Source organism: Rhinichthys klamathensis, unplaced genomic scaffold (assembly GCF_029890125.1).
Source record: "Rhinichthys klamathensis goyatoka isolate OS25496 unplaced genomic scaffold, OSU_Roscu_1.1 h1tg000275l_1, whole genome shotgun sequence".
In the NCBI taxonomy this organism is placed as follows: Eukaryota; Metazoa; Chordata; class Actinopteri; order Cypriniformes; family Leuciscidae; genus Rhinichthys; species Rhinichthys klamathensis.
In genome coordinates, this window is record NW_026606794.1 from 501,462 (window position 1) to 518,078 (window position 16,617).

The 16,617-nt window shown below is 44.0% G+C and overlaps 1 protein-coding gene across 2 annotated transcripts in view; it reads left to right on the forward strand.

Annotated features, from left to right (window-relative positions):
- The first annotated feature begins 2,087 nt into the window (after positions 1–2,087).
- The window catches only part of svep1 (sushi, von Willebrand factor type A, EGF and pentraxin domain containing 1), a 90,209-nt gene continuing 75,679 nt past the window's right edge, over positions 2,088–16,617 (forward strand). For both annotated transcript variants that reach the window (XM_056268609.1, XM_056268610.1), the window contains exon 1: positions 2,088–3,097. In XM_056268609.1, the coding sequence (XP_056124584.1) occupies positions 2,585–3,097 (513 nt within the window). In that variant the 5' untranslated portion in view covers positions 2,088–2,584. The remainder of the gene's footprint in view (positions 3,098–16,617) is intronic.

Sequence of the window (16,617 nt, forward strand, 5' to 3'; positions counted from 1 at the left end):
ATTTGCAAAAAAATATGCCATGTTTTTAGACCTCGAATAATGCAAAAGAAAACACATTTATATTCATTTTTAAACAACACAATACTAATGTTTTAACTTCAGAGGAGTTAAGAAATCAATATTTGGTGGAATAACCCTGATTTCCAATCACAGCTTTCATGCGTCTTGGCATGTTCTCTTTCACATAGGACTTTATGCCACTCCTGGCGCAAAAATTCAAGCAGCTTTGCTTGGTTTGATGGCTTGTGACCTTCCATCTTCCTCTTGATCACATTCCAGAGGTTTTCAATGGGGTTCAGGTCTGGAGTTTGGGCTGGCTATGCCAGGGTCTTGATCAGGTAGTCCTCCATCCACACATCTTGATTGGCCTGGCTGTGTGGCATGGATCATTGTCCTGCTGGAAAAACCAATCCTTTGAGTTGGGGAACAGAGCAGAAGTAAGCAATTTTTCTTCCAGGATAACCTTGTACGTGGCTTGAGTCACTCGTCCTTTACAAAGACATATCTGCCTGATTCTGAGTCCAGTTTTCTGCGTTTGCCCAACACCTGATCCTCTAATGGTTAGACATGCAGAGACATGGAGAGGCCTGCAACCCACAGTGTCTCATTCTCACTGTGAAATTTGGTGGAGGATTGGTGATGATCTGGGGGTTCTTCAGTAAGGAATCAGGCTGATCCATTTTGTGAGCCATGTACAAGGTTATCCTGGAAGAAAAATAGCTTCCTTCTGCTCTGACAATGTTCCCCAACTAAGGATTGGTTTTTGCAAAATAGTTTCACTGGCAATTATGACAAACATTGGATTTCTCAACAGTCAACAACTGGATAACAAGTACCATTTATTAACCTGTAGAGGGCCTTACTCGACAATTTTTAAGTTTTTACATAAGACACGTTGCTTTAATGTAGTTAATGAGGAAAAGGGCTTTTTGCAACTCTTTATTAGATTGATCAAAACCAGCATAGATATCATTCTTGGGATCTGTATATTTAAATATGGACCAACAAAGTGCTCAAAACTAATGTTATAAGTAATGAAGTGTTTGTCTCATCTTGACATATCCGCCTCTTGTTTGGATAAATGTCAAGAATGTGTCACCACCACATCACTTCTGCCAAACAGATGAAAGACAGAAGAAAAAGGACACTAATTACCATCCAGGGTGGATTTACGGTGCATGATAACTAGCAATGTGTGTGTGTACAGTATATCATGCTGGCATGCAGGAAAAATACATGTAAAAAAAAAAAAAAAAAAAGATTAAAAATGAATAAGTATTATAATTGATGTGTCCCTTTAAGTCCGAAGCACACAAGCAAGCCAAACACCACTATCCTCTTTTGCTCTCAGGCACAAAGTTCACAGTTAACTTTATAGACCACATTTCACACTCATCATGTTGTTTCAGTCAAGAATCAGTGGCTGTCTGTGCTAATCCCACAATTCTGCAAATCCTTGTCTGTTTTGTCCTATAATATCAATGACAGCTGGGACTCTTCACACATGGTCATTTGTATAAATTTTTTAGCCTGGCTCAAAATGCTCTCTTATACAGCCAGACTGTGGCCGGTCCACCTAAAACTGCGTTAAGCATTGAGTCTTTGTTTTGGTTACAGATAAAAATCACAAAAGAGAGGAGGAATGAATAAAAGAGACAGAGAGGGGGGGGGGCAGATCCTACTTGATATGTCTCTCCCCTCAAGACCCCCTAGAGAAAACAAGAGGAAGTAATAAAGTCTGGAGGCTCTGCTTACAAAACACTCACATGACATGTGGACTCTTAATATAATGTTGCTTCTATTTAAAACTTGTTAACAGCTTTTCTGCTTGTCAAATGAATTGCATTGCTTTTGTATCCATTACTTGCTTGTTTTGTCTACAGCGCTCATCATTTATTCTCATTAGCAGATGCTCTTGGTATCTGCATGGTGGTTTGGTGAGAGTTGTTCGTCCGAGAGCAGACGAGTGCCAGACATATGGATTTGATCAACAGGCCCCGTGCTAATGTTTTCTTTGGGCATGTTGACAGGCCGATAGACAAACATCTCTCTCACTCTCTCTCCCTCACACACACTTATTCCCTCACAAAGGCATTGGCTGACGGACAGTCTAGAGTGCTCCAATGACACACAACCAAACCCAAGCACTCCAGGACAAGCAGAGGGAAAAAAAAGAAAGAGAGAAGGGGAGAACAAGTAAGGAACAAGAAAGAGAACGGGACGAGAAGAAAAAGAGAGACACTCACGCCTCCGACTGCCCATTTTTTCCTCCGCCGCTGCTCTCTCCCTCTTCCTTTTCACTCCTTCTCTTAGTCTCACACCAGCACACACACACCCTCTCTCGTTCTCACTGAACTTTTTTTCACTGTCTCGCTCTTCTTAAATGATTTTGAGAGAGAGGGGAGACACATTTGGAGGTTGTCTGAAATTCAGGAGCTCCACAGATGCCTGAGACCCATGGAGAATTAGGAGACTCACTCTGCTTGGAAAAGATAGAGAAAACAAAAGAAGAGAAACAACAGGAGGACTGCAACAAACTTGCAACACTTAACCACTACTGGACACTGGTGTTTGTGGCGTTATCATGGTGACGTTAAAACTTACATTGACTTTAAGATTCACCTTACTGCTCCTGTTCTGGTTAGGCTGTACCAGTTGGCCAAGCCAGGCTCAGCAGCCGAAGCTGCAGGCTTTACGTCAGGCAGCCAAAACCCGGCAAAATCTCTCTGAGAGTGCAGAGAGCAAAGTAGAACGTCTCGGCCAGGTTTTCCGAAGGAACGTGCGTCTTCTTCGGGAGCGGGGAGGTTGTTTGGATCTGGTCTTCCTCGTGGACGAGTCGTCCAGCGTGGGAGCTTCCAACTTTGGGAGCGAGCTGCGATTTGTGCGGAAGCTGCTGTCAGATTTTCCGGTGGCGCCTGAGGCAACACGTGTAGCGCTGGTGACATTTAGCTCTAAGAGCCATGTGGTTACAAGAGTGGACTACGTGTCTGCACCCAAAGCCCACCAGCACAAATGCTCACTCTTCAGCAAAGAGATCCCCTCCATCACCTACAGAGGAGGTGGCACATACACCAGGGGGGCTTTCCAGCGTGCAGCGGTAAGAGCAGCTGTGCAATCACATTGTTTGAGTCTATGGATGTGAGAAACTATCTAAGTACTAAATGAAATGCAATATATAAAAGAGGAAATAATAGAAAGTAATTGAGTGGGGGTGGGGGTGGGGGGAGTTGAAAGAATCATTAACAATCCATGTACCATCTAGATTGAGTTGAATGTTCAGGCTTTGATTTATGCTGAATTTATTCCATATTCTTCCTTGCTCTTTAATGTTCTTCAACAAATGGATGATTATAGATAGCTATTGAATCTAAATCACTGAAGCACGTTTAGCAGAAAAAGAACTGCAACGTCTAAATGATAAATGAACAACACAAAAGTCTTCATTCCTGATAAGGTACCTCCAGATGTCAACTCTAAGTTAACACCACATGGTTTCCTGTGCACTCTAATCTGGGAAAGATAACCACAGTGAGCATCTATCTATGCATGACTGTCTAGAACAGTAGGTCACACATTTTCATTCAGTTAAAAAAACAAAAACAAACAATGAAAATGCCAGGTTGATATGTCCCCTGTAAGCTTTCCCTATAGACTTTGGGATATAGTGAAAGACAGGTTTAATGGTTTCAAGTTGGAACTATGTGAGAAATTCAGGATCCAACTGAAAGGAAAAGATAGTAGCAGTGGTGACTCATATCAAACAAATTATTTTTTTATTTTAACTCAGTCTTACTTAACATCAGTGCTATAAATTGCAGCAAAATGATTTATTGGCTCATCTTGCAGCCTACTGCGACTTCTACTCCCTTTTTCCGTAACAAATGATTATGACGTCCGTGTTTTCAGACATTTTTCTTGTCCTGAATGACATTTGTGGTTTGAAAAATTGTTTCGCTAACCCAGATCTGCAAATGTATTAGTTGTTATGGAAGCACAGCAGGAAAGTCCTTTTGTTCATATGCAATTAATTAGCATTGCAGTCAAACTGTAATATTTCATGGGTTTTGGCTCCATCCGTTCAGTCTAAATGGCGTGGAGGTCTGGAAGCTTTTACCAGACACATTTTCAATCTTTCAGAGGTGAGGTCGAAGGCCTTATCAACAGTTCTACTGCCCAGCCGAAGAGCACAGAAAGGCCATCTTTCTCTGATCAGATTTGCCTTTAAGCAAGTACATCCTCAATTGCCACGCCTCTAATTAATTTACTTGATTTGGAGAATGAAATGTTGGTTTTGCTCTCAATGCATTTTATTTTGCTATGCCTGATGATGGATAAAGGGTGCATTGTGTAGTCTAACAAACCCAACATGCTAATAAACAGCAGGTTGGGTAACCATTTAGCCTGATAAATAAAAATAAAAAAATTGAGGAAGCAAACAGGATGAAACTTAAAATAATGCAATTTTTAACATTTAACAATGTTTACCTTAACTATACAATTTACCAAAACACACTTTGAATGTTGGTTTGACAAAAGAGAGAGAGCGCAACAGTAGCTAGCTAGATAGAACCAACAATTCCACAACACAATATGGCAATCTTTCTGTCCTTATATAATTTCTCTTAGGTTCCCCTCACACTCCTGCTGCTTCTCCCTTTAACCTCAGTGTTTGTTTGCGCTTAGTGGGCATTCCCCAACTACTTTCCATTTGCCAAACCAGAGCAGAACTAGCTCTCTATAAAACATCTTTCTCTCTTTCTGCTGTCCTTTTGAATGTTAGCAAATGCTTTTAGTGTTTTCCAAATTCTTTGCCTGCTTTTCTGATCAGCCTCCATAGGGAGTCATTACTTCGAAGTCCTTGACCAAATGGATTCGAAATTTCCTATTTCCGATGAATACTTGACTCCAATAGGATTCTTCCCTTCCCCAGCATGGATTCTATTTAGAAGTCTATGGGAATTCTACAAGCACATTGTACATAGGCCTACATAGTAATTTTTCTCATTCTTTCTGACTTTTCATGCCAATGTATCTAGTAGTATGAAGGTGAGAAGGGGGGTGCTATTTTTGTGTTATTGTTAGCATACGTCCATCCCATTTCATCACTACTACTATCCCTCCTACAATCCCTCATTAGAAATTCCAGAGAATGTTTCTTTAAAGTGCCACTGACCCCTCTGACCTGGTTTTTGAAGCACATGGCAGCAGGAGTGTTACTGTCATCGAGTCTAGACAGATCGTGTCAAAATATCTCATATTGTGTCTGCAAAAACATCTGTCAGCAAGCCTCAGAATGTTGTGCAAAAACCAGGAACATAAAAGCAAAGAAACACGAAAGAGCTGGGACAGATGTCAAAAGGCAAAAATGTGATATTTTGTGTTGAAACAAATAACTGGAAATTCACTATGAATGCATTACAGGTACAATAGTTTATCTCTATATTAATGTAAGGTGAATCTCTACTTCTCAGAGAAACCAAGAAAGTCGTAACAATAGGAGAGAGGAAGACGAGAGCCTCTTTTTGGCCTTGCATGCTCTAATAAAAGTCTGGCACTTCCTAAGGCTGTATTTGTGTTATTAATTAAGACTGATTAGGGAGATCCTTATGAGAGACAGCCTGTACTCCACGAACCCTGATAAAACTGCCAGGAATGTCTTTTAACCAGCCTGAGAGCCACAGATTTGTCTGCAGACAACCAGATAAGGGCCATTCGGTCTTTAACTGTCTGAAGAGGCAACATGTTTTACAATGAATCAGTATAGTTAGGGGTTGAACGGCAACTCTGAGTTGTGTTGAAGGAACAGATTGCTTGTAATAGCTTTGCATTCTTTACAGTACCTTAAAGGGGATATATGTCGAATTTAGAAACCCTTGTTATTAGCAACACTGGTGGTGTTAAGTGAACTGGAGCAAGCAACTTGATCGTGCTCACACTCGTGAACATGCAACATACTGAACCTAATTACAATGTTATTTTTAGTTTTTTTGCTTAGAAGTAAAAAGAAGTTGGAAATACCTTTGCAGCAATATACTGTTAAAGAACATCTAGATGCCGTCCACGCTGCTGAAAGTGACGTTTAGATGAATATCTTAATATGAGCACGTTCCTCTCGATAACAAAATAAACAACAAAAATTACAGCGGTGAAAAAGCAGCAGTTAAGAAAGCATTTGATCATAGGGATGTGGATATGTTTGCACCAGCTCTGCAATTCACCGGCATCATAGCGACAGAGGAGGAAGGCTAATTAGAAATGACACAGTTATGATAGTTTGATTTTAAAATATAGTTGAGACTATAGACTATATAGATCTGGCTATGTTGGACTATAGTTTGAATTAATCACTTTTCTTTGCATGTGTGGGGTTCATAATAACATTCCCTGTAATGTTAATGTTTAGAGAGAGAGTACCCCACATATGTCTTGCATAGGTCTTTATTTGATTTTTATTGTTCATTTGGATAGTTCTTATGTATTCTAAATTCATGATGGGGTTAATGCATGAAACGTCTTTAAATCAATGTTGGTGCAAATGCATAAGACCCTGCTTAATTTATAGTGAGTAATGCTCAAACAGGCATGTTGTTTTAGTGATCCTATAGGGGGGGGGGGGGGTGCCCATGGAAGACAGGTGAGGGCGTGGAGTAGAAGAAGAACAGTGTTTTGTAGTGTTATGAACGCACACAGAGTTTTTGTGTACCTTGAATAAATGCCCTCGTAATGTAGGCAGTGAACAAGATTAAACGAACCCATAAAATGATGCACGTCTAGAAATTCATTCATTTCGACATGCAACACATGACATATTGACAGTAAACAGAATAGCACTTTAGGAATTAACCTGAACATTGTATTAAGATTCATTTCATGTGTCAAAGATCAGAAGAGAGTGCACGTAAACGTCACATCCTTTTGATTTTCCCAGCAAAAATGTTGTGCGCTTCATTGTATACGGCCAACCGTGACAGAACACCAAAATGAAAACAGTAGAAATTTGTTTGCGGCGTGTTTTTTTTTTTCACCACGGACTCACCACGGACTGCCTGGAGCAGAAGGACCGCTCCCTGGAGTCTCACACCAGGGAGTTTTTGGAATTGGCGTGCCAAACACACTATCCTGACCGCTCGCTCTGCTTCTTCTACATCTCCAGCCTCAGCGAGTGGTCCAGGGCACGCCTCGAGAAGCGGTCCTCGTGAGGACTTTGCCGCATTCGTAGAGTGGGTGCTGGTGAACAAAGAGTAGGCCTTCACCATCGGCCATGCGGAAGATGACACCAGCCCCACTCTATACTCAGAACCCAGTCAGCCTTCACTCCGCTGGACTGAACAGATGCCAGTGCCCACCACAGACACAGAGCCAGAGCCTACCGCAGACAACGAGCCAGAGAGCCCATCTGAGCTGTACCCTGCCCCAAGGCCTAAGCCCAAAGACATGTCTGAGGTGAGCGAGCCGGCAACAATGCCCGCCCCCGAGGGAGTTCTGGTGGAATTTGAGGGCATGGAATGGAGCCCCGCCCACACTCTGCTGCCACTGGCCTCTGTTGACTTTGCTCTTGGAAGAAATTATTCCTCTGAATCTCCTTTCCCTGCTGGTTCCCCCCAGCCCTGTTTCTCCTGTTCCCCCCGCTGGTCCCGCCCAGCTCAGAGTTTCCTATGACCCTGCTGGTTCCGCCCAGCTTGAATTCTACAGAGATGCCACCACTGGTTTCTGTCAGTCACTCAGCTCATCCATGAAGTGTTGCGGATCAGCCTCAGTTCTTTCAGTTCCCAGATCCATCTAGGTATGAGGATTCCCTGTCTCCGCCTCTAGTCACAGAGTCCCGGACTCCACCTTGGTCCTCTGACCCATCAGCTTCACCTTGGCTCCATGCTCCCTCATCTCCACTGTGGCCCATCATCCCACCAGTTCCACCGGGCTCCCTCGTCCCCCGTCTCCGCCTTGGTCAGGCATCACCCTGTTCCACCACGGGATTCCTGGCTTCCGGTTACACCTCTGCCCTTCATCCCTTCAGCTCCACCGGGTTCTGCCTTCCCTCCGGCTCCACCATTGTCCACAGGGGTATTCTGGATCCCCGCCTCCGCCTCGGCCCCATGAGCAGTCAGCTCCACCTTGGCTCTCTAAACCTGCGGTGTCACTCTGGCTCAGTGTCTCCTCGGCTCCGTCTGGGTCTTTACAGTGGCCAGCTCCATCACAGGAGATTGCATCCCTGGTCCCTCATCCCAGGTCTCCACCATGGCTCCTCCCTCCTGTGACTCCACCATGGAACATCTCGCTGGCTGTGTCTGGGTCCCGGCCTGGCTCCCCCTATATTCCACTCCCCCATGGACTATTTTGCCTGCCTCTATTTTGCCCCCTGACTGTTTTCGTCCCTCTTCTGTTCCTTGTCCTCTTCAGGAACCTCCGGCCTCCCTCTTCAGTTGGACTTCCTGTTATTTGAATTAAAAACTGTTTCCTTTTGAGTCGTGTGCTTTATTATATATTACATAACATTACATTATATACAGCCACCTGTGACAGTCTTGAGTCTTTCACATAAAAATCAGTCATCAGAATACAGGCTTATATAGACAACCTAGGAATTCGGGGAAGGTCTCGTATTAAGTTTCGTTACAAGCTGTTTACATATTGGCAATAAAAAACATGAAAGTTCTCAAATATAGCTTCTTTAAGTAACACATTCTATATGTTGTATATGTATATTGATTTTTGACACCAATTATATCAGACACATGATAAACAGAAATATTTAAGCAGAAAGAAATTTCCTTAAAAAAGGGATGAACCTACAAAGAGAGACAGCATGAGAAAAGAGAGAAAGAGTCTTATTGTCTGTGACACGCATGTGATGGTAAAATGTAATGAATGCAACATGATGGCATGAGAAAACCGTCATCTGTTATTCATCCATCAGTTGTCCAGCATTTTGGAGTACTGCAGGGAAGCAGTAACACTTATAGCTGGGTAAAATCATATCTTGTGTTATTGTTTCTTTGTCCACGAAGGCAAAAATAACCCAAAAAATTCATATCACCAACTAATAAATTAGCCCAAAAAAATAAAACAAATTAATTTCCATCACTTTTATATGGGTTTATAACCATTTATATGGATAGACCTCCTTTGGTTCTTGAGTTGTTCTCATCTAGGGGTCCGAGGCCCACAAATAACTTATGAGTGGGCCTTAAGATGACTTAGAATTATTTAAAATAAGACAAAACAAGCATTAAAATAATCTATAATAAAAATAAATCTAAATATTATTTATTAATTTATAAATATTTTGAATGACTGACTGGATATGTCATATTTAGTCATTTGTTCGTTTAGTTTAATTTTCATGCACTTTTTTTTTGCTTTTCATTATTTCCTGTTGTCTTTGTTCACTTTTTCCACCCCCAACAGTTACCATAGCATTTAATTTGATCATCACACCTTTTAGTTTTTTAGTTCATTATCATTGCATACTTAAGTTCCTGTGTTTCCTTGTTTCATTGTCGGCTTTTGTTTGTGTGTTGAACACACTGTTACGTTGTATTGGATATTCTTTTATTAAATACCTTTGGATTGGAACCTGTGAATCTTCGTCTTTGGACTCTTTAAACTGTGACAAAATATGAGGTAAAAAAAAGTGTAATTTATGGACATGGAAAAGTCATAACAAAGTATGCCAAGTTCTAAAATATTTTAATTGGGTAGAAAATGTTAAAAAAATATTTTAAAGAATCTTTACCCTTAACATTTATCCAGTAACAACTGGAAAAGTCATGGGACCTGAATATTTTTGTGAACAGGTCAAGAACTATTGCTATAGAGACCTGACAATGTTCCTGCTCATTTGGTAACCAAACACAGCTACTGGGACATTAAGACAGAACATAAATTATTTCACAGTAATACAACTTTTGTGACTATAATTGTCTTGCCTGCAGTTTTCACCTCATGGCAAACTTTTAGTCACTCAGAATATTCCCGCTATTAACCACAACTTTCAACTCTAGAAGTGCCCTATTCCACACCCTGAGATCTACACACGCAAATGCACTTTGGAACATTTATACACTGCAAAATGCTTCAACACAGTGATTAGTGGTAACTGGACGCTGGATGAAGTCAAATATAGAGCAGTGGGGGTGTTCTCAGTCTGCACCACCAGGAACACCAGCACAGTCCACAGCACTGCCAAGAAATGCATGATATTATTGAGGGAAAAAGAGAAGAAAATAATAGACTAAAGACAGAGTTGCTGTTTGTTTTAGCACTATTATTGGCCCCATGAGGTCATTTCTGTCACAATGCAAGAGGTCACATTTCTGCTCTGAAGCACGTGAAGATAAAAGCATGCTTTTTTTCCACCAGCTGCATACATGCACCACCAAGGGAGCGTAACATATGTGGAGGCCCACTACATCAACCGGAATCACCTGCAACTCCCAGATGTTATTTTTGTTTTAGGAGACCACTGTGGCTTTGGGAGTCATACATGGCAACAGGTGTCTGACAATGTTTCAAATTAAGAGTGTGGATCCAGGAATTTTGCTTTCACAACATACAACATAGGTTCGTAGGGTAGGGCCAGTGGTACATTTGTTGGCACAGGCCTCTGGATTGAAATTATATATATGTATGTATATATATACACACTCACCTAAAGGATTATTAGGAACACCTGTTCAATTTCTCATTAATGCAATTATCTAATCAACCAATCACATGGCAGTTGCTTCAATGCATTTAGGGGTGTGGTCCTGGTCAAGACAATCTCCTGAACTCCAAACTGAATGTCAGAATGGGAGAGAAAGGTGATTTAAGCAATTTTGAGCGTGGCATGGTTGTTGGTGCCAGACGGGCCGGTCTGAGTATTTCACAATCTGGTCAGTTACTGTGATTTTCACGCACAACCATTTCTAGGGTTTACAAAGAATGGTGTGAAAAGGGAAAAACATCCAGTATGCAGCAGTCCTGTGGGCAAAAATGCCTTGTTGATGCTAGAGGTCAGAGGAGAATGGGCTGACTGATTCAAGCTGATAGAAGAGCAACTTTGACTGAAATAAACACTCGTTACAACCGAGGTATGCAGCAAAGCATTTGTGAAGCCACAACACGCACAACCTTGAGGCGGATGGGCTACAACAGCAGAAGACCACACCGGGTACCACTCATCTCCACTACAAATAGGAAAAAGAGGCTACAATTTGCAAGAGCTCACCAAAATTGGACAGTTGAAGACTGGAAAAATGTTGCCTGGTCTGATGAGTCTCGATTTCTGTTGAGACATTCAGATGGTAGAGTCAGAATTTGGCGTAAACAGAATGAGAACATGGATCCGTCATGCCTTGTTACCACTGTGCAGGCTGGTGGTGGTGGTGTAATGGTGTGGGGGATGTTTTCTTGGCACACTTTAGGCCCCTTAGTGCCAATTAGGCATCGTTTAAATGCCACGGCCCACCTGAGCATTGTTTCTGACCATGTCCATCCCTTTATGGCCACCATGTACCCATCCTCTGATGGCTACTTCCAGCAGGATAATGCACCATGTCACAAAGCTCGAATCATTTCAAATTGGTTTCTTGAACATGACAATGAGTTAACTGTACTAAAATGGCCCCCACAGTCACCAGATCTCAACCCAATAGAGCATCTTTGGGATGCGGTGGAACGGGACATCAACAACCAACTGCAAGATGCTATCCTATCAATATGGGCCAACATTTCTAAAGAATGCTTTCAGCACCTTGTTGAATCAATGCCACGTAGAATTAAGGCAGTTCTGAAGGCGAAAGGGGGTCAAACACAGTATTAGTATGGTGTTCCTAATAATCCTTTAGGTGAGTGTATCTGTTACCACACTATGAGGGATAGTAATTGGCAACTCTGTACAGGCTTTCCAGGAGTTTCACTTAAAATACATTACAGCTAAGGCCACAGTTATGCCCTTTAGAGTTCAAGGCAAAAAAAGAAAAAGATGAAAAAATGGGGTTTTACCCAAAACACTCTAGGTAGCACTTAGTGTGTATTGTGTGTCTGCGATTGTGACCATTCACGTGTGTGATTGTGTACATGTGTGTTGAGGGGGAGGGGTAGGACATACCACAGAGGAGAAGCCAAGGAAGTGTTGAAATGGAAAACAGTTCAGCCTGTCAACAGCAGCACAAGGTCTGTTCTCTGAAAATAGATTCCTCCATCTACCCACTGTGCTATTACTGCCTCGCTCACATTATTGACCGGTGCTTCCTAGACGCCGGTGTGGAAAACATCTTACCTAGGTGCTGTTGTGAATTTCTAGATATTTCAGTGACTACATTCACAATGCTTTTGAAGATGAGAACCAATGCGAATGATTTTAGGATCCATTACAACGTGCTGTATTTGGCATTGGCTGTTGCTAAAATTATGTAAAATTTGTTTGGCTCAGAAGTGTGAGTTTATGATTTGATTAATACTCTCTTGTGCAATTTGTTTAACACTTTCTTTCTTTTTTTTTTATTTCAATAGTTAACATGCTTTTTTTAAAATCAAAGATTCAACAACAACAAAAATTCTCCTTGTAGCTTCAGGTCTTCCCCATGTGCAGTAATGATCATGAAGGGAAGGCAATTTTTATGAAGAAAAACGTTTCACAATTATGCAGAGTGGAGTCACATAATATCAAAATATGCACTGTTGTTATTCACAGGCAACTAATTGTAGTTATTGGTGTTCTAAATTTTAATATACGCATTTTCTTCAACCAACCTACTCTTCTCTGGCAAGGCATTGGCAGTGTTTATTTGATGGGTGGATGGGTTCCAGTACTGGATGAATACCATCAAAAAACCCATGAAGAACATGCAGCACAAATTTTATGGGCATTTTATTTTAGATTAAATTAATCATTTAAATGTTTTATTTTCTAAAAAGATTCTGCCTATTATGTTGATGTCAGTGTACAGCATCTATTCAAAACTACATCAGTTCCACATCTTCTATGACTCAATCCACATATAAAAATGAACCAGACTGTCCTCTCAATCAAGATAAGTGATATCACTACTCCCCAACCAGGTGTTTTTAATCAGATCCAGCTGGGGTGGATTGAGGAACGTGGACACTCTTCAGCTCTGGGCCCTCAAGGCTCTTTTTTTCTTCTTCTTTTTTTAACTAAACCAAACGTTGGGGAAGCCCAGTACAGAGACAGGATCACTGTAATAGACAGAACAGATTAGAGTTTAACTGTCAGAGAACTCTCCTGCTCAGCCTCAGGGCAGAGAACGTCTGCAACTCAAACCACAGCTCTGGTTTAGCAGAGAAAGGGACGCAGGAATGATGGACAATAGGTGAGGTAAACAGAAGACGGGGTTCAAAAGGATAGATGTAGTCTACATGCATTTACATTTATACATTTGGTGGATGTTTTTATTTAAAGAAACTTAAGATGTCTAACATTTTTTAATAATTATGTGCATTCTCTGGGAATCAAACCCATGACCTTGCTGTTGCTAGCGCCATGCTAAACTAGTGCATTTTTACATTTTAAATAAATGTGGTTCATAACTTGGCATCTAGGATAAGCACAAGGCATAACAAACTAATATCAACTGACAATAACTGCTGTACTCCACAATAAAGCCGAGGCTTGTTTATTGGCTTTCTTGTTAATTTAGCTGTTATTTCACCCCCTTGTGTCGGTCTCAAAAAACGAATTTAATCACACAGTGGTTTGATTAAGCAAAGTATTCAAGTAAATAAGGCTAGATTAAATAGTTTTTCTTTAAACCACATTATTTAGTCCACTCCAAAGTAAAAACAACAAATGAAAGTAAAAAAAAAATCTACTAATATCCTGGATCTCCTGTCACCAATTTTTGTTTTAGAATCATTTTGTCCAAATTGTTTTTATTTCACAGAGTTTTTCTCTTCTCCATAGACATCTATTTGGTGGCTTGTGGATATTGTGTAATTTATCTGTTTGTCATCTGGCAGACCAAGAGTCTGGTTATATTGATGAGGCTTGTTAGGTTTCACAAGCATTTACTCCCATCATTCAAATTTGCTTTCGATTGCAGGGAATGTCACAATACATTTCATAAAAAGCACTTCAAGATATTTTTTAGTCTCCGTTTTAGGCACGAAGATCCAAAATAACAGAAATCTTATTCAACAATAATAATAAATAAAAATACATTGTATTTATAAAGCACTTTTCATTTGAGAACAAATCTCAAAGTGCTACAGTGTACACATTACAAAAGTAAAAACAGGGACAAGAATAAGAAAACATAAAAACAGTTCAATTCATCTTTAGTTGTAACTATTTTTAAATAAAAAAGTCTTTAAGCCTTTTTTAAAGACATCAACTGTGTCACAGTCTTCGTCTGCACCTGTCTGTCTTAGTCATCTTCACTACACTACCCAGAATCCTCCTTGTCTCCACACCTGTACTCACTCCCTCATTATCCACCTGTCCCTCGTCATCATCATCTGTGTCACCTGTCTTCACCTCGTTAGTGTTCATTTGTCTCTGTATTTAGTTTGCTTCTGTTCATTCAGTCTTTGTCGGTCGCCGTCTATGTATGGTTGTATTAGTGTGAGTTTTGTTTGCCTGCCTGTACCTGTTTTGAGTTAGTTATCAGTAAATGTTTAAATTGGAGCCTTCTTGCCTCAGACTCTTCTTCAACCCGCACCACAACCCGTGACAGAACGACCGACCTTTAAAAAACTGAAGATGACCGAGCGGGAGAGAGGACTTCCATTTGCGGGGACCCGGTTGGCCATATTTCGCGGGACCCGTGGAGGCCGCAGTAGAGGAGGTGGTCGTGTAGAAGCCCGACACCACTCTACATTCTGGCCTCTTTTCAACCCTGGGTTGATTATGTCCAGTCCAGGGCTCCATCCGCCACCGTGCCCGTCTAGCCCAGAGCCCTCGCCGCTGGTCCGACCCAGCCCAGATCTTCATGTCACGCCTGCAGAGCCAGTCTTCGAGCCAGAGCCCGCTGATCCTGCGCCAGAGCCCGCTGATCCTGCGCCAGAGCCCGCTGATCCTGCGCCAGAGCCCGCTGATCCTGCGCCAGAGCCCGCTGATCCTGCGCCAGAGCCCGCTGATCCTGCGCCAGAGCCCGCTGATCCTGCGCCAGAGCCCGCTGATCCTGCGCCAGAGCCCGCTGATCCTGCGCCAGAGCCCGCTGATCCTGCGCCAGAGCCCGCTGATCCTGCGCCAGAGCCCGCTGATCCTGCGCCAGAGCCCGCTGATCCTGCGCCAGAGCCCGCTGATCCTGCGCCAGAGCCCGCTGATCCTGCGCCAGAGCCCGCTGATCCTGCGCCAGAGCCCGCTGATCCTGCGCCAGAGCCCGCTGATCCTGCGCCAGAGCCCGCTGATCCTGCGCCAGAGCCCGCTGATCCTGCGCCAGAGCCCGCTGATCCTGCGCCAGAGCCCGCTGATCCTGCGCCAGAGCCCGCTGATCCTGCGCCAGAGCCCGCTGATCCTGCGCCAGAGCCCGCTGATCCTGCGCCAGAGCCCGCTGATCCTGCGCCAGAGCCCGCTGATCCTGCGCCAGAGCCCGCTGATCCTGCGCCAGAGCCCGCTGATCCTGCGCCAGAGCCCGCTGATCCTGCGCCAGAGCCCGCTGATCCTGCGCCAGAGCCCGCTGATCCTGCGCCAGAGCCCGCTGATCCTGCGCCAGAGCCCGCTGATCCTGCGCCAGAGCCCGCTGATCCTGCGCCAGAGCCCGCTGATCCTGCGCCAGAGCCCGCTGATCCTGCGCCAGAGCCCGCTGATCCTGCGCCAGAGCCCGCTGATCCTGCGCCAGAGCCCGCTGATCCTGCGCCAGAGCCCGCTGATCCTGCGCCAGAGCCCGCTGATCCTGCGCCAGAGCCCGCTGATCCTGCGCCAGAGCCCGCTGATCCTGCGCCAGAGCCCGCTGATCCTGCGCCAGAGCCCGCTGATCCTGCGCCAGAGCCCGCTGATCCTGCGCCAGAGCCCGCTGATCCTGCGCCAGAGCCCGCTGATCCTGCGCCAGAGCCCGCTGATCCTGCGCCAGAGCCCGCTGATCCTGCGCCAGAGCCCGCTGATCCTGCGCCAGAGCCCGCTGATCCTGCGCCAGAGCCCGCTGATCCTGCGCCAGAGCCCGCTGATCCTGCGCCAGAGCCCGCTGATCCTGCGCCAGAGCCCGCTGATCCTGCGCCAGAGCCCTCTTCACAGCTGGTCCTGCCCAGCTCAAAGCCTTCACAGCTGGTCCTGCCCAGCTCAAAGCCTTCACTGCTGGTCCTGCCCAGCTCAAAGCCTTCTTCACCACTGGTCCCATCCAGCACAGAGCCCGTCGCCTGCCCGCCAGAGCCTGAGACCGTCCAGCCAGAGCTTCACATCCTCCACGGTCCTGCGCCAGAGACCGTCCAGCCAGAGACCGTCCAGCCAGAGACCGTCCAGCCAGCTCTGGAGGACGCAGTGCTCCTTGTGGGATCCATGGCTGTTTTGTGTGTGTGGGCAGCACACACATGCATTACAGCCCATGAACCCAGCCCTGAGCTTCCTTCGCCGCTGGTTCCGTCCAGCCCTGAGCTTCCTTCGCCGCTGGTCCCGTCCAGCCCTGAGCTTCCTTCGCCGCTGGTCCCGTCCAGCCCTGAGCTTCCTTCGCCGCTGGT